The following is a 24393-nucleotide window of genomic DNA, read 5'->3' as shown; positions in this document are numbered from 1 at the left end:
TCATTAAATTTCCATATGTGCATAAGATCTAATTATTCATTAGGGGTGCTAAGAAGCACTTAATTAAATTAACTACTACTCGATTTTATTAATTTATTTTTTGCCTCTCCCACCAAGCACCACTTAATAATTTTTCAATCCCGTACGTCATTGTTAAATGTAAAATGTTATTGAAATTTTTTCCGCTTGAGTTACAATTCACTCTTACAACAAACTCAGACTTTTTGGTACTAATATTCTCTGTTTATCGGTTACACGCACAAGGTGTCTGGTACACATCTGTTACACACTGTATCTGGCATATACACTATATGGACAAAAGTATTCGGACGCATGACCATTACACCAACAGGGACTGTAATGACTTTGTATTCAATACATATACTTTAATATGGAGTTGGTCCCCCTTTTGCAGCAATAACAGCTTCCACTCTTCTTGGAGTGTTTCTGTGAGAATTTGTGCCCATTCATTCTGTAGAGCAGTGGATCCCAAACTTTCTCAGTCCGAGGCACCTCTAGGGTCTCAATAATTTTTTCAAGGCACCCCTAAACCAAAATAATTACAAAGTAGTCCCCCGCCTTGCTTACTACCAGCCCTGGCCGTGGCACCCCTGTGAGATCGCCGTGGCACTCCAGGGAGCCGTGGCACACAGTTTGGGAACCACTGATGTAGAGCATTTATGAGGTCAGACACTGATGTTGGATGAGAAGTCCTGGCTTACAATCTCTGTTCTAGTTCACTCCAGAGGTGTTTGATGGGGTTGAGGTCAGGGCTCTGTGCAGGCCAGTCAAGTTCTTCCACACCGAACTCATCACACCATGTCTTTGTAGTCCTTGCTTTGTGCACCGGGGCACAGTCATGTTGGAATAGAAAAGGTCCTTCCCCAAACTGTTGCCACAAAGTTGGTAGCATAGCATTGTCCAAAAATGACTTGGTATGCTGAAGCATTAAGATTGCCCTTCACTGGATATAAGGGGCCTAGCCCAAACCCTGAAAAACAGCCCCCTACCATTATCCCTCCTCCACCAAACTTCACAGTTGGCATAATGCAGTCAGACAGGTAACGTTCTCCCGGTATCCGCCAAACCCAGACTCACCCATCTGACTGCCAAACAGAGAAGTGTGATTTGTCACTCCACAGAACACGTTTCCACTGCTCCACAGTCCAGTGTCGCTGTGCTTTACACCACTCCATCCGACGCTTGGCATTGGTCTTGGTGATATGAGGCTGCATGCAGCTGCTCAGCCATGGAAACCCATTTCATTAAGCTCCCACCGCACAGTTTTTGTGCTTACATTAATGTCAGTGGAAGTTCACAACTCTTCAGCTATGGAATCAGCAGAGTGTTGGCGACTTTATGCTTCATGTATCTTAGCAGTCATTGACCCCGCTCGGTAATTTTATGTTGTCTTCTGCTTCGTGGAAGAGTTGCTGTTGTTCCTAAACGCTTCCACTTTCTAATAATATAACTTACAGTTGACCGTGGAATATCCAGCAGGGTTGAAATTTCATGAACCTTCTTATTGTAAAGGTGGCATCTATCACAGTACCACACATCCTATCACAGTACCACACATCCTATCACAGTACCACACATCCTATCACAGTACCACACATCCTATCACAGTACCACACATCCTATCACAGTACCACACATCCTATCACAGTACCACACATCCTATCACAGTACCACACTTGGTGTCACTGAGCTCTTCAGAATGACCCATTTTGTATCACAAATGTTTGCAAATGGAGACTGCATGGCTGGTGCTGGATGTTATACACCTCTGGCAACGGGTCTGATCGACACACCTCAATTCAATAATTAACAGGTGTGGCCAAATACTTTTTTCCATATAGTGCATCTGTTATACTCTGTATCTGGTTATATATTGATTACACTGTATCTGGTTATATATCTGTTACACTTTGTATCTTGTATACATCTATTACACTGTATCCAGTGTATATCTGTTACATTCTATATCTGTTACATATATGTTATAGTATGTATCTATTACTCAGTGTATACTATATATCCGTTTTACTCTGTATCTGGTGTATATCTGTTACTTTCTGTATCTGTTACTCTGTGTATAGTATATATCTGTTACTCAGAGTACGGTATGTATCTGTTTTACACTGTATCTGGCATAGATCTGTTACACTTTGTATCTTGTTACAATGTATCTGGTGTATATATGTTACATTCTGTATCTGTTACTCTGTGTATAGTATGTATCTGTTACTCAGAGTACGGTATGTATCTGTTGTACACTATCTGCCATAGATCTGTTAGGCTGGGTACACACTACAGAAAATTTATCCCAATGCAATATTGTTAACAATTTTACGAACGGCCGAAAAAAAAAAAGGTCCAGATCAGCAGCCGGTTCCTGTGTACACACTGTACACGTTTTACAAGATTTACCTTCAGATCTGTGCTCTTCATCTGTCATAACCATTGACTTGAAAGATTATGAGTCTGCACACTTCATAGAGATCTATGGACACTGTCGGTCCTGAGTGCATACAAACGACAGATATGGAACATCATTGTTCCATCCTTGAACGAGATTTTTAGTTCGCTTTAAAAATGAAATGAAACAATACGATGTGCTTCGGAGCGATGATCGTTCATCATTGAATAATGCGATATGGGGCCGAACAGTCGTTTATCATGTGATTGGCCCTGATAATCGGCTGAACACCCTGTAGTGTGTATTCAGGCTTACTCTGTATATACTATATATCTGTTACACCCTGTATCTGGTATATAGTAGCATCGTACTGTACACAGTCACTTTCTCTAACCACCATCTCTCTGTCCTGACTTATTAACACTCACAGGCGTAGAAGCATATTCGCTTTCCTAACCCTCCTGCCCTCGTGTCTGTGGACTGACTACCTCTTGGCATTTTATATTAACCCATGGTGAGTAATTTTCCTATTAATTGATTTTATTTCCATTCTGTATCCCCCACCTGTTCCATAGTGAGCAAATGTGGTTATGAATGAGCTCTTCAATAAACCAGGCTAAAGACTTTCACTAATTGTGTTTCACAGTATATCTTCCCATCAGTGGAGGTGGATGAGGTCAGGATGTATGTGGTGTCTCACAATATATCTTCCCATCAGTGGAGGTGGATGAGGTCAGGGTGTATCTGGTGTCTCATAATATATCTTCCCATCAGTGGAGGTGGATGAGGTCAGGATGTATGTGGTGTCTCACAATATATCTTCCCATCAGTGGAGGTGGATGAGGTCAGGGTGTATCTGGTGTCTCATAATATATCTTCCCATCAGTGGAGGTGGATGGAGTCAGGATGTATGTGGTGTCTCACAATATATCTTCCCATCAGTGAAGGTGGATGGGGTCATGGATTATCTGGTGTCTCTCAATATATCTTCCCATCAGTGGAGGTGGATGGGGTCATGGTGTATCTGGTATCTCACAATAAATCTTCCCATCAGTGAAGGTGGATGAGGTCAGTGTGTATCTGGTGTCTCACAATATATCTTCCCATCAGTGGAGATGGATGAGGTCAGGATGTATGTGGTGTCTCACAATATATCTTCCCATCAGTGGAGGTGGATGAGGTCAGGGTGTATCTGGTGTCTCACAATATATCTTCCCATCAGTGGAGATGGATGAGGTCAGTGTGTATCTGGTGTCTCACAATATATCTTCCCATCAGTGGAGATGGATGAGGTCAGTGTGTATCTGGTGTCTCTCAGTATATCTTCCCATCAGTGGAGGTGGATGGAGTCTGGTTTCTCTGGTGTCTCACAATATATCTTCCCATCAGTGGAGGTGGATGGGGTCATGGATTATCTGGTGTCTCTCAATATATCTTCCCATCAGTGGAGGTGGATGGGGTCATGGATTATCTGGTGTCTCTCAATATATCTTCCCATCAGTGGAGGTGGATGGGGTCAGGGTGTATGTGGTGTCTCACAATATATCTTCCCATCAGTGGAGGTGGATGGGGTTATGGATTATCTGGTGTCTCTCAATATATCTTCCCATCAGTGGAGGTGGATGGGGTCATGGTGTATCTGGTATCTCACAATAAATCTTCCCATCAGTGAAGGTGGATGGAGTCAGGATGTATGTGGTGTCTCACAATAAATCTTCCCATCAGTGAAGGTGGATGGAGTCAGGATGTATGTGGTGTCTCACAATATATCTTCCCATCAGTGGAGGTGGATGGGGTCATGGATTATCTGGTGTCTCTCAATATATCTTCCCATCAGTGGAGGTGGATGGAGTCAGGATGTATGTGGTGTCTCACAATATATCTTCTCATCAGCGAAGGTGGATGGGTTCAGGGTGTATCTGGTGTCTCACAATATATCTTCCCATCAGTGGAGGTGGATAGAGTTTGGTTGTCTCTGGTGTCTCAGAATATATTTTCCTATCGGTGAAGGTAGGATGAGGTCAGGATGTGTCTGGTGTCTCGCAATATATCTTCCCATCAGTGGAGGTGGATGGAGTCTGGTTGTCTCTGGTGTCTCAGAATATATTTTCCTATCGGTGAAGGTAGGATGAGGTCAAGATGTATCTGGTGTTTCACAATATATCTTCCCTTCAGTTGAGATGTATGGGGTCAGGATGTATCTGGTGTCTCTCAATATATTTTCCCATCAATGGAGGTGGATGGGGTCAGGATGTATCTGGTGTCTCTCAATATATTTTCCCATCAATGGAGGTGAATGGGTTCAGGGTGTATCCGGTGTCTCACAATATATCTTCCCATCAATGGAGGTGGATGGGTTCAGTGTGTATCTGGTGTTTCACAATATATCTTCCCACCAGCGGAAGGGGACGGGATGAAGGTGTATCTGATGTCTCACAATATTGTCCTATCAGTAGAGTTGGGCAGGGTCATGGTGTATCTGGTGTCTCACAAAATATCTTCCCATCAGTGGAACTGGATGGGTTCAGTGTCTATCTGGTGTCTCAGAATATATTGTCCCATCAGTGGAGGTGGATGGGTTCATGGTGTATCTGGTTTCCTCCTTAAGTGCTAGGAGAGATATGTTACGTTGGGAACATTTGCAAGGTCAGAACTTGTTCCTAATTTTAATTTGGTCAGGGACAGATCAATCTGTAGCCAATATGATTATCAGAATGTTCACAACAGCACAGAGTATTTCAGGAAATGAGGTTGCTGAACTTGTGGGTGCCAGTGATCTGTCCTCTGGTGTTATTGTACCTACTTCTCTTCAAGAAATGAGTTTGAAAATGTTATATTTCAACGTTTAATTATTCAGATTAAGTTTAGAACAGTCATTTTATTATGTTTTAGGGTGAATAAAGCAAGCAACCAGCATTTTAGAACGTAGCCCCCGTTTATCAAAAGTTTCTTCAGAGTGTAAGTCCTTGCATTACTATCCATGGGGTCCCAGAATTCAGCTCTTTCCACCTGTGGATGACCCTGACTATGGGGGTAATTTGCTAACATCCTTAAATGCAAAGTAAAATGTAACAAATGATCTATTGTAAGTTAAACAATAAAAGGAAAGCGCTGACTGGTTGCTGTTGCTTATAGCACACTTCCACTTTGCTAGTAAATGACTCATTATTTTGTGAAATGCAATGAACAATCCCAGGATAATTTGTAATTAAACTGAATTCATTTTTGCATTCTAGCAGGTTCCACTCAATCACTCTGAAGAGAATTTCTATTTTTCTTTTTCTCATAGTGTTACTCGAATCTTTTACCAGCGAGGTAGCAGTGTTTGTCTGGAGCAACAATGCCCAGTTAGGTTAGTCACTGACTATTCCAGAGACCATACGTCTGAGTATTCTGCTCTCCAATCACACACAAATGTTTCATTTAAAAAGAAAGTATTTTTGTACGTTACTCGTTGGCTAAACAAATCTTAGTTCTATGTAACCAGTATATTTCCAGTCTGACGGAATATTTTATTTCATTTTGTGTCAGTGTAATAATAAATGATGATCTTCAATCATTACGTACAGAAGAAATGCTTTCTTCATGTGTTAGTTTCTTTGATCATTGCTTGTTCCTTAATTCACTACAGTAGTCTCACAACTAACCCCATGTCGCTTCTCCCTACCTTGTCGGTGTGTGATCTCACAACACCCAGCACTGTCCTGTGATAATCCCTATAAATCACACAGAGATGACCAGTCCAGCAGATTATAGCACTGTAGGAAGAGTCATTGGTTAAGATGGTGTATACAACGTTATTGATATCATATGATGATATTGAGCACTTTATTTTGGTGTCCTCTTGAAAGTGTTATTTGTCTAGAGAGTTTAGTTACTTACAGGTTCTACAACCCAGATTATTCACATACTTGGACCTCCCTTCCTTGAGGTACAAGGGTCAAGTGTGGGGTGTTGTCAGCAAATTCCCAAACCCACACTGCACAATGTCTCAATTCACCCACTTCACAAGAGAAAGAAGCGGAGTACTGGAGAGTAGGAAAGTATCTAACAGACAAACATCTTAAAGCAGCCCAACAAAACAGTGAATCTAAAAATGGTTATTAAAATGATGTTTTATCTTTCATATATCATTTTACATAAAAAATTTACAATTGTACATAAATAGAACAACATCCCACATCACACAGAAATGTTTCTTTCTTCCACTCCACTCACTGGCAACAAAATTCCTGCATTCTGTATCATTACTTTGAATTTCTGAATATTTGTATATTGATAATATAACTTTGTATGACATTCCTGATTCATTTGGACCCACATTGACTGTACCAAGAGCATTCTCTTCTATGGATTGTGGAAGATGTTTATACCTAAGTAGAAATAATATGTTTACATGTCATCATCATCCAACTGTAAAACAGAGCCAACATATTGTAAACTGAATGACTGCCTACATACAGGGGTGGAATCACGAGTGTATACACATTCCATGCTCTGCCGTCATGTTTCACCCTCCTCGGATTTACCATCGGATTTACTGTGTTATAAAAATTGTGCCAATAAACAGAATATTTAGTGACACATTATGAGTCTTGTCTGTCAGGCAGAAAATTCTGCTTTGTTTTAACCTTAAACTTGAAATTGAGTGTAGTATATGCGCTTGTAGCATACTGTAAATAAGGGCATCTTATTTACAGTAAGGACGTGTACCCAAAGATGCAGCATATTCTGTCCATCTGCCCTGATGTAAAGATACATCCTGGTAATGATCATAAGCAGCATATGTCATTATCCGTAAAGAAAAAAAAGTTTAAATAGATAAATGAAATGTAGCCCGCTTAATTTAAAAGCAGCATTCATAGACTAGGCTTGTTATCGCGGATGCTGGATGAGTAGCAGCGTGAGGTCCCCCTTAGGGAACACCAGCCCTGTATTTAATAACCATGGGGCTCATCTGAACAGTCATAGACTGGGCTTGTTATCGCGGATGCTGGATGAGTTATCGCGGATGCTGGATGAGAAGCAGCGTGAGATCCCCCTTAGGGAACACCAGCCCTGTATTTAATAACCATGGGGCTCATCCCAATAGTTTTGCCCATTAAGCCTTAAAACAGTAAAAAAAACAATTTCATTATTTACACAATCACTATAATGGCATTAACATTTCACATGGAGGGTTATTTGCAATGCTGTTAGTGGCTAAAAGACTATGGAATTGTAATTCCAATCAGACACCCAATTGTCCCTAACACCCTGTGTGCCCCCCCCCTGCCTTTGCTGACGTGGTTTCTGTGTTGGGATTAACCTGTCAAGTGGGTTAGAAAAGAACACTAATATCCCAGTGTGGTTAGTAACTAGTCCTGAGCTGAACAAGTGAAAACAGTGGATGTTCTCACTGAAATACTGCCGTAATCTCCAGATAAAAATGCAAATATGAATTTCCTATAAATCCGTTCACACACCTCCAAATTATTACATGATCAGCTAATATATAACTCTGTTGTTTCCTAAATCCTTTACAAGCCAACAACACAGTGATTACAATGTTTTTATTAAATTGCAGTTTTTATTAAATCTTATGTGCTATATAAAATATTTGCTTGTTTTAGGAACAAAAATGGATTCAAGAAGAGGAAGTTGACCAAGTATGTTCTTATTTATCATTTATTTCATGAATCAGCACAGTTGTATGTTACTTTGGCTTCTATAATTAGAGTACAATTCATCAATTCAAACAGATATTTCTTACAAATAATTTTATCTTACATTATCTATCATTAAATTTATGAAGAATTAAAAGCAGCAATTTTACAAAATACAAATAACGTTATAAAAAGTGGATGCGGCCAAATAAAATAAATAATGAAAATTGCACTTAATCAAGAACAAATGTAAATATTGGTTTATAACTTTATATCCAGATCATAAACTTTTACGTTATGGTTCCTGCTGACAAATCCTTTCTGCAAAACCACACTGCTAATTCAGGAAACAGTTACACTGCCCTCCCAGTTAGGGGGCCACGTTGCCCTCCCAGTTATGGGGCCACGTTGCCCTCCCAGTTATGGGGCCACGTTGCCCTCCCAGTTGATGGGGCCACGTTGCCCTCCCAGTTATGGGGTCACGTTGCCCTTCCAGTCGATGGAGCCACTCTTGTTTTGTTCCTGGGAAGAACTCCAGCATTGAAGTCTAAGCTTCTGCTGGACTGAGCATCCAGCTGGGACATCTGCAGCTCAGAATGACTCCATTGGACTCGTTACTTGGTGGGCCTGATCTAACAGGGAGACCAAGGGTTTGACCCCTACCAAGCTGATAGAGGAGAGATTGTCAGGGTGACTGGCCGGGATTTAGAAAGTCAGGACATCCAAGTGACTATATATCTCCTTAAAAATGTGGGGTAGGGTGTCCCCTACCCCACATTCTTAAGGAGATATAACCTCCCTGGCATTTACTGTTTGTAAATAGAATTCGATTGATTGTTTTTATTACAATAAATGTACTGTTGTACCTTTCTAACTGCATTTGCCTGAGTGACTATAGGATTCCTAGAAGGTACTGAGTATGCTTCCCTGGTATAGGAAGGCACTCTTGGGTGGCCAGCCAGCGTGATGTGGGTATAATTGGGGCAGATAAACCTGGCATTTTCTCAAGGCCACATTACAATCTCAGGAGATGGAGCTATGTTGCACTCTCAGGGAGGAAAGGAGTCTTTTTGTACACCCATGAACAAATTCATACCTAATACAACTAGGGTGATACTACGATATCACCCTAATCCTTCAGTTATTATTTGATTTTTTTCCTTTCTACCTGTATTTCTGATTCCATGAATGGCCCTAAGAACATTATGTACAGCTCTGTTAATAAATGAGTATGTATTTAAATAATTGGTCTCTGTATAGAAGATATTTATTTTCACTTTTGGGGCTAGATTTACTAAGCTGCGGGTTTGAAAAAGTGGGGATGTTGCCTATAGCAACCAATCAGATTCTAGCTTTCATGTATTTAGTACATTCTACAAAATGACAGCTAGAATCTGATTGGTTGCTATAGGCAACATCCCCACTTTTTCAAACCCGCAGCTTAGTAAATCTGGCCCTTGATCTTTAAATGTCTTATCTTGTTAGTAGCACATGACCACAAAAACACTAGTTATTTAGAAACATTGTAATGTGTAATTGTCTTTTTCTTCTCTCGAAAGCCCAATACAGTTGGATGACTTTGATTCCTACATTATGGACATGACCAAAGATTCCGATTACAAGTTCTCTCTACAGTTTGAGGTAAGACAAAGTAATAATATCCGGAGATTGATAAACAAGGGGTAATATTAATATACTAATAATATAATATAATATACTAATATACTCACCCACAAATAAAGGAATGTGGTCCCATCAAAATTCCTATATATTTAACCAATTTCTAGATAACACATTTTTTTTAAATGTTATTTATATTTTAGAGGAGGGACAGTTATGTTTTGTTATAATCAAACATGCCGAAGAGTCAATATAGTATATTACTTTGTAACCAAATAATAACAATCACAGTTTTATTGAAAGATAATTTTTTCTTAGAAGCAGATTTATGTTCCCGTCCCACCCCCCACTGATTCAAACCACCAACCCCAACAACCTCGTCCACATCTCTGCTCTTTCCTCTCTTATGTCCCCGGCTGACACCACCTCTCCCACCATTCTATACTTCTGGGTTCTCTCCTTCTTCCGCACTCCCAGACCTGGGGGTTGACAAGGTGGCACTTAGTATCCTTCTGTCTCTGTTCTGCACCTCCTAAGTCAACTAACCAGGGTCAATTAAGCCGGTCACCTTGAAGGTCTGGTTAGGGAGTTGAATCTGAAGTTTTATATGAAGGCTATATAGCAAGTAAGTATCATTCCATGCGTTACTTAGGGTTAAAGATGGAGTTGGCCACCTCCACTTTAAGGTGTCTGATTCAGAGCATTTCCCATCAGCTTTCTTATCTCATTTCTTAGGGGACACTCCTGCAGAAAAGGCTTTGGACTGGCACAGTAGATGCAATTGTTGTTCTCTGGTTCCATTCCTGAACGGAGATCTGACTCTCCCCATCTCCCTATCATTTAGGAATTCATTCAGGAGAGGAGTAGTAGATGTTGATGACAGGTTCGCTGATGCCGTCACTTCTCCCACTGCCGTTCAGTTAGATGAGAATTGTGATACAACATATTACAAAATGTTCAGGTGGATCTATTCCGAGCTTTTCTTCATCATTCAGTTCTTTTCAAACTGATGGTTTTAGGAAGCACTGTCCCATTCACAGTCCCATTAACTGATCCTGCTTGTCTATGAAGGTCATCAAATGCAGCACTGAAGGTCTAGAACACTAAATTCAGGATGTCATTGCCCCTCTCTAGATACAAAGTGGCTCAGGCTAAAGAGGGATCTGTGAAATAAGTGTGTGACCTGTGCTGGAAAATCTGGTGACACTGAGCAATAAACTGCAGATATTCTGACTTGTTGCCCCCGAATATCTCAGGTATCATAACTTGAGGCTCAGGCTGCTATTGCAGGTATATAATTATGTGCTGGGTACAGGGGAGTTGCTGTAGTTCTGAAACCAGTAGCTTTCAGGGCATCGAAGCAAACACTGTACTGCAAGTGGTAGGTCTGTTGGTGGTAGGTCTGTTGGTGGTAGGTCTGTTGGTGGTAGGTCTGTTGGTGGTAGGTCTGTTGGTGGTAGGTCTGTTGGTGGTAGGTCTGTTGGTGGTAGGTCTGTTGGTGGTAGGTCTGTTGGTGTGGCATTGGCTACAATGATTTTGTGAGGACTACACTGGTTTGACAACAGTTTGTATACAGGAAAAGATTCCCATGGCTGGAAATTGAATTCGCAACAGTAGGATCTTGATTTATGTTAAGTCCCAATTTCAGAAGCTGGTCAGACAGATCTATTTATTTAGTATTGACTGATTATATAATTGTTCTGTACAGTTGCGTGTATTTAATTTCAAATTTAGAATTGTGAAATATGTTATGTTATGATATTTTTAATATTCTTAATATGATTTTTGATTAATTGTACATTATTTGAGATGGACAATCTGTGTTTCTGTATGTTGATAATCCATTTCAATATGCTGGATCACCTATATCTTCTGAAAAGAACAATGTAGAACTCTCTCTTGGAGAGAATACTGTATATTCCCAATGAACCGTGAGTTCACACTTTTGTTGGTTTCATTGGAAATATAAAGTATTTTGCATTTTTTAATTTCATAAAACATTTCATAAAAGTCTTGTTGACTTTTATGAAATCTTCATCAAAACTCAAATCTCCAACCCCAACAATGATGATGATAAAAGCATTTGTGCTACAGTTTTGCACTTTTGTGCATGACTTTACCGTTGTGAACTTACACTAATACACATAACATAACTCACAATCTAGTGACGTCATTCACACCGGCTGCCCCATATATCTTATTTCATTAGTTGCTGCTGCATTGTCCATTGAAAAGAATAGTTGTAATGTAATATTAATGTTAAATATTTTGTTTTTACCTTCACCTCTGTTCTTTTCATTTTTCCGTACTAGAAGCTAATATCTAATAGGCTTGTGAGAATTGATTGAAAGCATCAGGTGGCTATATGGTATCTATGAACAAATACATATATCTTCAGTATCATTCAAATTACTCAAATGCTGTCACCTTGTAGCAGCTTTGGATCAATAGACATCTGAACAGATTAAATAGTATATTGAAAAAGAGACATGTGCAGCTTTGGTTAGAAGGCGTAATTGGTAGTATGGAGCCCAGTAACTAACAGGCCAGTCAGAGCCCCGTATATCTGCTTCGCTGGACACTACACCCTACTGTGGACACTACACCCTACTGTGGACACTACACCCTACTGTGTGACTGCTGACACAGGATTAATTCTGGAAATGAATTGTCTGTTCCCTGACCTGTATCCCAGCACTGGTACTGATAACACCTCACATGTCTTCTCCAGGAGCTCAAAATGATTGGTCTGGAGATAATGCATTGTGCCGCAGACCTTCCCGCAAACAGATGTAAGAATCGCTATACAAACATCTTACCATGTAAGTACAACCATCCTTTATATTCTTACTGCTGCTGGATTCTTATTGTTAATGGTTACAAATCAACTCCTTTAGTGTCAGGGCTGGAAATGATAAATCAATGTGACAGAATGAAAAGTGATATAAATCATTTCTGTACATTCTGAGGGCAGTTACCAGACAACCAGGGGGCCCAACTCTCCAAAGGACCAATAACATGCAATATCCTTGGTATTTTACTTCTGTTTTTACTAGTGTTTTAGAGCTCACTAAAGGCTTCCCGATCCAATTACATGTGGTAAAAATGAAACTTGTAGCTTTCCAAAATGCTACCGTGACCAAAACACAGTAAAACACCACTGGATATAATACCGCTACACACAACGATATCTAATGCAAGACACATTTGCATGCACTAAAAACATCATTGGGCATGAGCCGGTCTGTGCTGCCACCTGCTGTAAATCAGGGGAATCACAGTCATAAGTGTTCAGTGTGATCATAAATACATTAATTACAGAGATGTTATTAGGGGGCTGATCTCTGAAAGGTCCAAAAACCCTATTAAATGACAAACAGGCTTTTTTTTTCACTTTGCCCTATAACCCTAATATCAATGTTTACTGCCGAAGCTAACAGCTATTACCCCTGCCAGTGGTAATATTTGTCCACTTCCAACTTCAAAGACTTTTACATGGGGAAGCCTATGTAACAAGTATTGGAGTGTGCTTGTACCCCTATCTGAGGATGGCAACAATAAATTAAAATAATAATGTGCTTTATTTTTTTTCAATCTATTTTTTTTTAGTAAATGTTTTATTTTTTTCCACATTGATGGAACTGAAAGCTCAAATCTGGGCTTTCAGTTAAACTGAACATGTGAGAGTCAGCAAACCAGCTCTCACATGAGCAACAAAGCAGTAAGTTAACCCCTACCAGGACAGTGTCACTGAGACAGCTGAGTATTCCTATCTCAGTGTTATATTTGTGATACGTGACCCATGTGATGCTACCATAGGCGGTGATAGGAAAATCAACCTTATTGCCGATATCTGGGCTCTGCTGATAAATAGCAATTTAAAATGCAGTAATTCAGAACAATGATATATTACAAGTGGACGAGACAAGCACACAATGATGTGTAAGGATGGCAATTCCATAACAAGTTGTGTCCCTTAAATACACATTATATATATACACATAAAGACACATTTCATAAGGCCTCTTCAAAAATTCCACTTTGATCCCTGGCTAATGCTATATATTTACATACACACACACAGTTAAGAGGAGGAGGAAATAGATACTTGTGTGGTAATAGAAATAGCATTTTTTCATGAGAGATTCCAATCCTTCTTTTATCTGTGAGTGGTGATATATTTACAATGTACTGTAAAGGAGGCAATATGAGGCCTTGTACATCAAGAGGTCAAAGAACAGCAATAACAGAAGAAAAACAATAAAAAAAATGCTTTATTCTTTTAATGAAACATTTTTTATTGTCAATATGTTTAACATTGGTAGACATTTTTTCACAATTTTTTTTTGCGAATGCATGATCCGGACACGCAGGTGACGTATATACATCTCTCAGACTAACCCAGCCACAAGTAATCTTCTGTCTCTGCGAGATTCTGATGATCAATTACGTTGAAATTTCTATCAGGCTTATTCCTGGAGATTAATAATAGTTCTGTTAGATCTGTACCCAGCCCCCTCCTTACTCCTGTGCTACATAAGGAGAGGATTCAGTCATCCATGAGGTCCGGTAGTAACATCGCCCATTATGTTTATGAGCACAAAAACAGCAAAGATGGAAACATTGCTCATTTTTACTCTCATTCCCTTGATGTGGGAGCAAATTATGCGCGAAGATCATTACTTACAAATCACATGGAACATAACCTGTGTTGCTACTACGGCATCTTGTGGCTAATTTCACATGTCTATGGAACACGAGGGAAAATGAGCAAAGATTTAAATGCCAATGGTCTGATACCCCCACACGGCCCCACCTTCAAGTACCTTAAGATATGATTTTATGTAAGACCTGAAATAATGACACAGGACACGTGAATGAATTTGGCAAACTAAGATCAAAGTTTATTAATTTATACAACAAATGGTGGCAACGAAAGCAGATGCAGGCAAGTTACCAGTCAATACCAAATGCCTTATAGGGTTGGCCAGCCGGCCCATAAATCCCGGTGCTACTTTACAGCATCAGAAAGGCTCCAGTCCCTCTGATACCCATGTTACCTGCACAGGTGACTCCTTAAAGAGACAGGATCAAAGGGAGGAAGACTCCTGCAGCCAATATAAGCACTGTAGTAACCGCTGCCTGCACTGTTCTCCCGTCTACTGTTAACTGTCACATTTGCTTATCAGTACTAGTGAACCCCGCCCCCTTGGACTCCTATTGGCTAGCAGAATTCCTCAAACTAAACCCCTTATGATAGGAGCAATGTAGCTTATCAGCCCGGCGTTTAAATTTCCTCATCCCCAAACAGGTCTTAGTTCACCATTAGTAAAGACTCTGACGCGATTTGTCTTCGTGGACTATCCAATCACCTTGCGACAAACTCCCCCCTAAGTGTCAGTAAATAGCAAGCAAAGTGTGCCACCTATAGGCTATTGGTGGTACTACACCCCAGTTAAATGTCATTGGACAGCAAGGAATACCCTGAAAGATACAATTACCTAAAATATTTCTTACTTAGAGCAGAACTGTAATAATGTTGCAGAACGATACTAATGTGTGTAGTGTTGGAAGAGAGATAGTTCCACTTACAATATCTTTATCCCAGATGACTTTAGCCGGGTGAAACTCGTGTCCACAGAGGAAGAGGATGGTGCAGATTACATTAATGCCAACTATATTCCTGTAAGTTTGGTGTGGAGAACTTTCCTGTCTTTGGAAAATTATTATTAAATGTCTGTTGAAAACTGTGTTACAAAGTAGCTACACATTATCATGTGAACAATGTGACTCACCTTCGCCTGCATGATCCCTGCGGCGCACGGCGACATAAGCACTAAGCATTCATATTCCTGACTGACACTGGCAGCAGCACACCCTGTGATTCAGGACAAATGTGACTTAGTACTCATAGAACCGAATTACCCGGGAACATCTACGGTCATTTATAAAGGAAAATGGCAGCTGTTTGCTGCATTGGGGAGTGGCGGCCGTTTGATGTGTTGGGTAATGGCAGCCATTTGTTGCGTTGGGGAATGGCGGTAATTTACTGCGTTGGGGAATGGCGGTAATTTACTGCGTTGGGGAATGGCGGTAATTTACTGCGTTGGGGAATGGCCGCCGTTTGCTGCGTTGGGGTGTGGCAGCCGTTTGCTCTGTTGGGGAATGGCGGCCGTTTGCTGCGTTGGGGAATGGCGGCCGTTTGCTGCGTTGGGGAGTGGCAGCCGTTTGCTGCGTTGGGGAATGGCGGCCGTTTGCTGCGTTGGGGAATGGCGGCCGTTTGCTGCGTTGGGGAATGGCGGCTGTTTGCTGTGTTGGGGTGTGGCAGCCGTTTGCTGCGTTGGGGAATGGCGGCCGTTTGCTGCGTTGGGGAATGGCGGCCGTTTGCTGTGTTGGGGAATGGCGGCCGTTTGCTGCGTTGGGGAATGGCGGCCGTTTGCTGCGTTGGGGAATGGCGGCCGTTTGCTGCGTTGGGGAGTGGCAGCCGTTTGCTCTGTTGGGGAATGGCGGCCGTTTGCTCTGTTGGGGAATGGCGGTAATTTACTGCGTTGGGGAATGGCGGCCGTTTGCTGCGTTGGGGAATGGCGGCCGTTTGCTGCGTTGGGGAGTGGCAGCCGTTTGCTCTGTTGGGGAATGGCGGCCGTTTGCTGCGTTGGGGAATGGCTGTCATTGTTATGTATGATTTGCTATATTATGGTGCCCTGGACAAAAATATCTTTGAAACAAAATTACAACCACAACATCCAATAAATGGACAAAGGCTGTAAATACTGAACGGTGCACTTTGCATGCTGTGTAGTTGGTGCTTCGCTCTCGGCTGACCATGGTTCCTGTGAAGTTTTTTGCTGTTATTCTGTATGAAATGACAGTCATGCACTGTAAGTTGTGTTCAGTGTGTGTGTTTCACCATTGCACCAGTTTGTAAATGGTATTTAATAAAAAATAATAATTTTACTATCCAAATATAACCCCATAAAGATAAAGTATTATTAATTTGCTTAATTACTTGAAGTGATTCATTTGATGGTTAGGTTTATTAGTGAAGATCTATATTATAACCATTATTGTTTGTTTACTTGGTGAATGACTGCAGGGATACAACGCTGTACAAGAATACATTGCAACACAAGGACCGCTGCCTGACACCAGGAATGACTTCTGGAAGATGATTCTTCAACAGAAATCACAAATTATTGTAATGCTCACCCAGTGCAATGAAAAGAGACGGGTATATGAAAAGTACATTATTATCTTCTGTATAAACTCTGATCACATTTATAAGATTTATTCACACGATTATTTCATATTTCTATAAAGCTAGAAAACCGTGTAACAGGCAACAAGTAAGAAGGATTCTTGTCTGCACACACACAGATTTCCAATCAACACGTCTTAGTGAAACCTCCAGTACGGAGTCTGGTCCTAAACCTCTGTTTCTGCAGAAGGACATTGATAAAGTGGGGAGGGAAGTATCTTTGCTAAGATAAAACAACAGATTCTGATCTAATAATAGGTTAGAATAATAATTGAAGATGCCAGGAATAAACATCCAGAAAATACTTTAATAAACATCGTTATAGTGGGGAGGACACCTAGAGGAGAGCGCTTGGAGTGGAGAGAGCTGGGATTCCACCTGGGCACTTGGGACAGTTTTGGTGGTGTTGGACCTTCTGCTCTACAACTGGAGTCACCTATATAAGCTGCTGGCTTTATAGTAAATCTTTATCTTTTGAGCGTATTGGTAAAAACAATAAATAATTTTATTCATACAGCCATTTTCTCCAAATAGGACTCAATTTTCCATTTACAAAATAAAACACATGACACAAAATAAACATATAGAAGATTGACAGAATATAGAAAAAAAAAAGAACTAAAAAATATATTTAAATAAATGAAGCAATAAGTTCCAGATGTGCTGGTTGCTGCATCACCAGATCGTCTCTAACCTTTGGGGTGGGAGTTGTGTTCCTATGTTATCCAGGTCCAAAGGAGACTCCTAAGCCCAGGATATATAATATCCTTTTTGTGAAACACGTTCTGTTATTTGCAAATAGTTGCGGCATTTAAAATGTCTTCTGGATTATCTACAACTTTTTTTAAGGATTTCATTTAGACTGATATTTGCAAACAACAAAACTTGATTCACAAAAAGTGCACCAGATACATTGGGCCTAGGAGTCCTCCTCCGACATTGATCACACGAATCAAGGTTCCCTGGACTGGAGACTGAACTACACTCCTCCAGCAGCCAATGAGAGAGAGAGATTTCTATTGTTATAACTTTCACCTGTATATATAAATGTACAATGTATCATCTAACAGATCTCATCTTCACATTGCAGATAAAATGCGACCACTATTGGCCCTTTACTACAGATCCTGTCAGCTATGGAGACGTTATGGTGGAGATGGTATCAGAGGATGAACAACCAGATTGGGCTTTCCGAGTATTTCGGATCTCGTATGTAAGTATTGGCAAAAAACAAATCTTCTAGATTTTCTTCCTTGCATTAAACACATTAAATTCATCACACACAAATATACATAAAACCATCCATGTTTTTTTTTGTTTTTTTTAATAAATGAAAGTAATCAATGACACCATAAATCACAAACAATATTATTGCAAGAACTCCATGACTTCTGGCACTTACTGGTATCAGCTTTAAATGACTTTTATTATTTTTATGTAGAAATAATCTAGTACTAAACACCGAATAAAGTTCCAGCGAATAAAACACTGTAGAGATTCTACCATGTTGTTCAATCCTATCACCAGGACACTAACAATAAGAGTGGATAATATGGTTGTACGGCCCCCTCTACAGCAAGGGGCCAGGACAAAGGCCATCTGTGCCCGACCCTCAATCAGTCCTGGACTTAAGTGTCTTAGTGATTTTCTACATCTGGTCAACACTTTGCTCAGAGAGTGTCATGAAATGAAGCTAAAGTGAATTAATACTTTGAGCAGATTTCCATGAATGGGGAGGAGGCATAAAGTGGAGGTAAATTGTCCTAAATATGATGATAAATTGTCTTCATATTGTATAAAGATAAATCATAAACTAGAGGTAAACATGGTTGTATTTTTTATAGAATATGGAGTTTATTTGACTTTGTGCTTCCTCCCTATTTTAGGGTTATGTCACCTAAAGATGCTCCTGTAATGTTTTACTTGAGTATGAAATGTCCCTGATCTAACGAGAATCCTGCATGTTCTTCTAGGCAGATGACGTACAACACATTATGCATTTCAACTTTACAGCGTGGCCGGACCACGGTGTCCCAGCAGCCAGCGCGGCGGAAAGTATACTTCAATTTGTATATATGGTGAGACAGAAAGCATCCAAAACCAAAGGGCCAATAACAGTGCATTGCAGGTAAACACCATCACAGCTCCTATGAAATGCTTAGCTGCTGATACCATAACGCTAAACCTTTAATCTTAACACTTATACTATGTAATAAGACACCACACCAACCGGTTGTCAATTAACTTGTTTATTGAGATAACCTTGCTCTGATATGGTGGAGGGAGAACATTGTACTCAGCCATGGCTACTGATCGATAGTAATCAGGATGTCCCATCACGAGTCCCATTCTTGGCACATCCGTATTTATCCGCTCTTTTACCTAAGCGCACCCTTGAAGTGTATCATTAAACTGGGACAATAATCCCCCAGGCATTTCGGAACCCAAACCCTTCTGCACTAATCGTAACGCACCGCAAGCCAGCCCCCAGGAACTGTACTTGCACCGAATCTAAGCCGACTCTTCGAAGTGAACGGACTCCAAACACCTTACTGCCATCAATGTGTGCTTTACCAACCTTGCTTATCACCTATACAGTGTTCTCATGCCACGCTAAAGGCTGCACCAGCCACATGACCCCAGTACTGACATTGAGACTGTGTAACCAGCGGTTTTACATACCTCCATGGCTTTACCAGCACACTGTACCATACCACAATCCCGTGCACCAAGTAGCCCATCATACCACTGGGGCTAGACCAGCACACCCGTACCTTACTACGAGCCCATGCACCAGTTGGTCCATCCAGGGCCCGATTAAGGGTTCCGGCTGCCCTAGGCTATTTCAGCCGTAGCGCCCCCACCCCCCCTCCAGCCACCTCACCTGCCCCCTTCAGCCTGCTCACCTGCCCCCTTCGGCCACCTCACCTGCCCATCTGCCGCCCCTCCCCCCAAGTCATTAGAACGGACTTACCTGCTGTGGAGTCCTCTCTTCAGCGCTGTGTATGACAGGCAGTCTTGGCAGCGATCGCTGCTAGCTGCCTGTCGGTGTGGCCGCGGGCGCTTCTTACTCTGGTCACGTGAGATGTGGAAGTCCTGATCTCACGTGACCAGAGTAAGAAGCGCCCGCAGCCACACCGACAGGCAGCTAGCAGCGATCGCTGCCAAGACTGCCTGTCATGTGATAGTGACAGTCGGGACCGCTCATTTAGACCAGTGGCGGACCCGATGACTCCGCTTGCCACATTTAGGGAAATTTTAAAAAAAACATCTCGGTGATGCTGCGCCCCCCTGGCTCCAGCACCCCAGGCTGCAGCCTGGTCAGCCTATTGGCTGATCAGGCCCTGGGTCCATCATTACCTCCGGGGCTGTACCAGCATACCTGTACCTTACCACAAGCCCGTGCACCAGTTGGTTCATCATTACCTCCGGGGCTGTACCAGCACACCCGTACCTTACCATGAGCCCGTGCACCAGTTAGTCCATCATTGCCTCCGGGGCTGTACCAGCACACCCGTACCTTACCATGAGCCCGTGCACCAGTTAGTCCATCATTACATCGGGGGCTGGTATGATGGCACCCATACCAGATACCAGAACTCGGTCACGCAGATGCGGGCCAGTACCAGAATCCGGGCTATGACACAGGGAGCACCTACCTCAAGGCACATCAACAGGAAGGTGAACACCATACACAACCAACTGCCACCTGGTCAAGCAGCCGGGAATGGGCGGAAGAGACGCTTTCCTTGGCCCCAGAGAACTGGATGACTCCTCCCTGTGCTTTTATTAGCCTGTTCCCTTGATCCTGCCGCCGCTAGGAAAGTTACATAGGCATGACCACACCTCCCCAGCTTTGATAACCCTTAGTGAGGCTAAATAGTTACATACACAAACCTCAGCTTTTAATCTCCCTCAGGCTTAATTCATCCCTCAGTTCTAATTCAGTCCATCAATAACAAAGAGAGTCTGACAATCGTTTCCTCTTGTCCTCTGAGCAAATGTTTCATTAATGAATGAAACAGAAGATACCTCGGTAATAACGGATTTTTATTGACCACCCAGGATATGAGAGCAATTGTACCTCCATTCTGTGTGGATTGCTCCAAAGAACCAATGGAATTTTTTACCTTAATATACTTGTCTGTGAATTTTCCCAGCTTTGCCTTTGTTTCCACTCAGTGTCCGTCACCTGAAATCTTCCTCTTATGATACTGTCTTGGTAGCTTATTGGTTGATCAGGCCCGTGTCTTGGGTCATTTCCTTTGACATCTTGTCATACAGCCATTTACTACATATAGGGAATAAATGTTTTAAAACAAAATATGGCAGATTTATGTACTTTTTCCATTGAGTGTACAAGAACAAAAACTAATTTTCCTTTTGTACATAGGAGGGTTACCTGTCCATGTTTTGCTTTACTAGAGTGTACTAAGTGTTTACTATTTGCACATCTCTGTGTTTTAGTGCTGGTGTTGGCCGTACAGGAACCTTTATAGCTCTGGATCGGCTGATGCAGCACATTCGTGATCATGAATTTGTAGATGTTTTAGGTCTTGTGGGAGAACTCCGCTCTTACAGGATGTCTATGGTACAGACAGAGGTTAGTATACAGTATATACATAGATTTAGGCTTTCAACAACTCATGTATTTTAAACAAGAAAATGCAAACTGATGTATCCTCATCATTTATTTATATAGCGCCTGCAAATTCTGTAGCGCTTTACAATTTGGATGTATTACTTGATGCTGATCCAAGTACAACAGATCTAAGTGTGACACTCTAATTCCTGCCTATAAGAGACACCCAGAACAGCTGTGTCACTATCTGCAGATCTGAAAATCTCTTTTTTTTTCCCCCAGGAACAATTTATTTTTATTCATCAGTGTGTTCAGTTAATGTGGAAAAAGAAAAAACAACAATTTCGTATCAGCGATGTCATTTATGAAAATGTCAGCAAGTCATAGAGTGAATTTTATCTTGTAAGTATTTTGGTTCAATAAACATTAAATACTGTGAAGTGAAATAAAGGTTTTGGAAAAAACCTTCTAATGCCAGTGATGGGTACAGAGGTACCGAAGTCGGGCACAGATTCTGCAACCTCCTAGCAGTGTAAATACCGAGTCTGCGGCTTTGTATTGTATTTAACACAAAGATATTCCTGTTAGTGTTCTAAAGACTTTCGTGTTGGTTTATGTTGTTAGGTGACCGGTCTCTTTAAAAGAATAAGGTATTTCTATCAAATTCATAGCTTAAAAAAAAAAAAAAAAACTTGTTGTTTTCTAACTTGAAACTATGAAATTGCCAAAATAAGTTTGGGGTAAAAAAATACACTGTAATTCCCTGATTTCTCCCAATGATGATGGAAAGAATCCCAATGATGGTTTTCTGTGTGATGTCATTGAGCACCAGACTGAGTGACAGATGGTTGAAACATTATCTTGTTTGTAGAAGGAATCTTTCACCTTACTCTGGGCCAGTATCGCTGGGCCGCTTGGTGCAGAGAGTCGCTCCGCTGATATTTTTTTGATGAATTGAAGCAATAAGGCTGAAATTGGGGTTTATTGCTAAAGAGACCCCTTAGTCCTAAGAGAGCTTATTAGTAACATAAACACACGAGCCAGGAGATGAGAGGTCACAGCTCGATCACTTAATGCATAGCATACTTAGATGAGATAATACACAGACATGAATGTTGACACTTCTCCTGCGTAAGTGGATGTTAGACGATATTACGCTGCACCTCTTCAGTCAGGAACGCCAGCTGCTTCCAAGTTAGTAGTTCCACCTGGACAGGGGAAGAGAGGACCTCATCCTGTTCTACACTGTGGGTTGGGTGATACTGTTAGTGAGAATGTACATTAGTGCTATGTGTATGACCAAACTGCCAGAAATATGCACCGTGTCTTTCAGATGTGGAGCGTACAACCATCTTCCCTAGTTTCAGGCTTTCTTTCTGAATCGATGTGCAGGAACCACTGCCCAGCCAGTGGTGGACGGACACCGGGAAGACCCAGCCTTAAAACCTGACGTGTCTTTTGGACCTTTCCTTCATGAACTTTTTTGAATACTGGACCAAATTTAAACATAACAAAATAAAGACTCTAAAGTGGATGGGAAAAAAGCTGGGATCAGTATCATGGTGAATGTTGTTTAAGGAGCAGGTGCAATATTCTCTGATATTAACAAAGGGACAATTCCCCAGAGTGTTGTGAATATTGTGAGCAATCTTCGTGTCACTAGTTACCTCATTATACAGAAGTTAGGATTACGGGCTGCTAGAACCGGTCCATGCAGAGTATTATCACATATAATCTTCCCACCTACTGAGGAAAGTAGGGAGCAAGTGTCGGCTCTCCACCGCAGTATGTAATACCGTATGAGACGCACATAATACAGCTCTTGTATAAGATGATCAACATTTTGTTAGTTTGACCAGTTTGGAGAGAGTGGGAACATATGTGGTCTCTTTACTGCTGAAGACCTCACAGTAAGGATCCCGTATGTTTCAGAGACCCAATGTTCATGTGTTTTAATGTCACTGGAACCAATTCCATGTATTCAGTTGAGTTTTCTTTGTGGTATTTGAGCATAATTCCTGTTTGACACAGATTAAGATTGGCTACATGGGCTGTGTCTTTGTACAGTGTCAATGGGATAGGAAAATTGTAAAGAACAGTGAGATAAATTGCACATTAAATAAAATATTTAAAATCTTTAAATAAGAACACTGTCTCTTTAATATAATATCCTTAGTTTGCAGTATGTATACCGTGATGTGGTATAATCTTCTCATACACGTTCTAAGACTACCAGTAATGTGTGTCACACCCATGGGCACGTTGTGGCACCCTCTACGAAACTAGCCCCACAGGTAAGGCCTTTAAGTAATCCTGGTTTCGCTGCCTAATGACACCTTTTCATTTACATTCAGCCTGTAAGAGATGGAAATTGTGTTTGGCTCATTGTGTGTCGTTAATGTTTAAGGCAGGAGCCAGAGTTCTGCAATGTGATGATGGAAAGCAGTAACCAGGATCTTGTCACATTCACATGTTTATCTCTGTGTTCTCTATATGATCGCAGCAGTAGTAAATTGCTGTTAAATTGTCATTAAACAAAAATTATTTTTGGAAAGATGAAGGTTGAACACAGTGAGTCTGAGTCATTAAGGAGAACTAAGCATAAAAAGGAGTAACTTTCCACCTGGGCAAAACCATGTTGCATTGGAGGGGGAGGTAAATTTAAAATGGGGGGTCAGATTTTTAGTTGGGGTAGGACATGTCCTAGATAAACTTTAAATGTCAGTGTACAAATAAGCTATCAAGTATTTGTGCGCTACAGGAAAAAAAAAAGCCAGTATTTAACTTGTGTGCAAAAAAATTGAACTCATTTGCTCCCCTTGTATTGTAACATGGTTTGTCCCAGAGAACATTTAGTCCGTTTTTTTGC

The 24393-nt window shown here is 41.1% G+C and overlaps 1 protein-coding gene across 3 annotated transcripts in view; it reads left to right on the top strand.

Annotated features, from left to right (window-relative positions):
* Nucleotides 1-23672, top strand: part of PTPRO (protein tyrosine phosphatase receptor type O) — a 100615-nt gene extending 76943 nt beyond the window's left edge. Inside the window, exons 17-28 of one of the 3 annotated variants that reach the window (XM_075210858.1) lie at nucleotides 2853-2936; nucleotides 5712-5774; nucleotides 8035-8070; nucleotides 9627-9708; nucleotides 12419-12509; nucleotides 15296-15372; nucleotides 16781-16915; nucleotides 18033-18155; nucleotides 18916-19070; nucleotides 21410-21545; nucleotides 21807-21926; nucleotides 22858-23672. In XM_075210858.1, the coding sequence (XP_075066959.1) occupies nucleotides 2853-2936; nucleotides 5712-5774; nucleotides 8035-8070; nucleotides 9627-9708; nucleotides 12419-12509; nucleotides 15296-15372; nucleotides 16781-16915; nucleotides 18033-18155; nucleotides 18916-19070; nucleotides 21410-21545; nucleotides 21807-21911 (1087 nt within the window). In that variant the 3' untranslated portion in view covers nucleotides 21912-21926; nucleotides 22858-23672. The remainder of the gene's footprint in view (nucleotides 1-2852; nucleotides 2937-5711; nucleotides 5775-8034; nucleotides 8071-9626; nucleotides 9709-12418; nucleotides 12510-15295; nucleotides 15373-16780; nucleotides 16916-18032; nucleotides 18156-18915; nucleotides 19071-21409; nucleotides 21546-21806; nucleotides 21927-22857) is intronic. The other 2 variants (XM_075210859.1, XM_075210860.1) reach the window with 2 other exon arrangements.
* Nucleotides 23673-24393: the final 721 nt, after the last annotated feature.

This window comes from Mixophyes fleayi, chromosome 4 (genome assembly GCF_038048845.1).
Source record: "Mixophyes fleayi isolate aMixFle1 chromosome 4, aMixFle1.hap1, whole genome shotgun sequence".
Classification (NCBI taxonomy): Eukaryota; Metazoa; Chordata; class Amphibia; order Anura; family Limnodynastidae; genus Mixophyes; species Mixophyes fleayi.
This window is presented reverse-complemented; position numbering and strand designations above follow the sequence as displayed.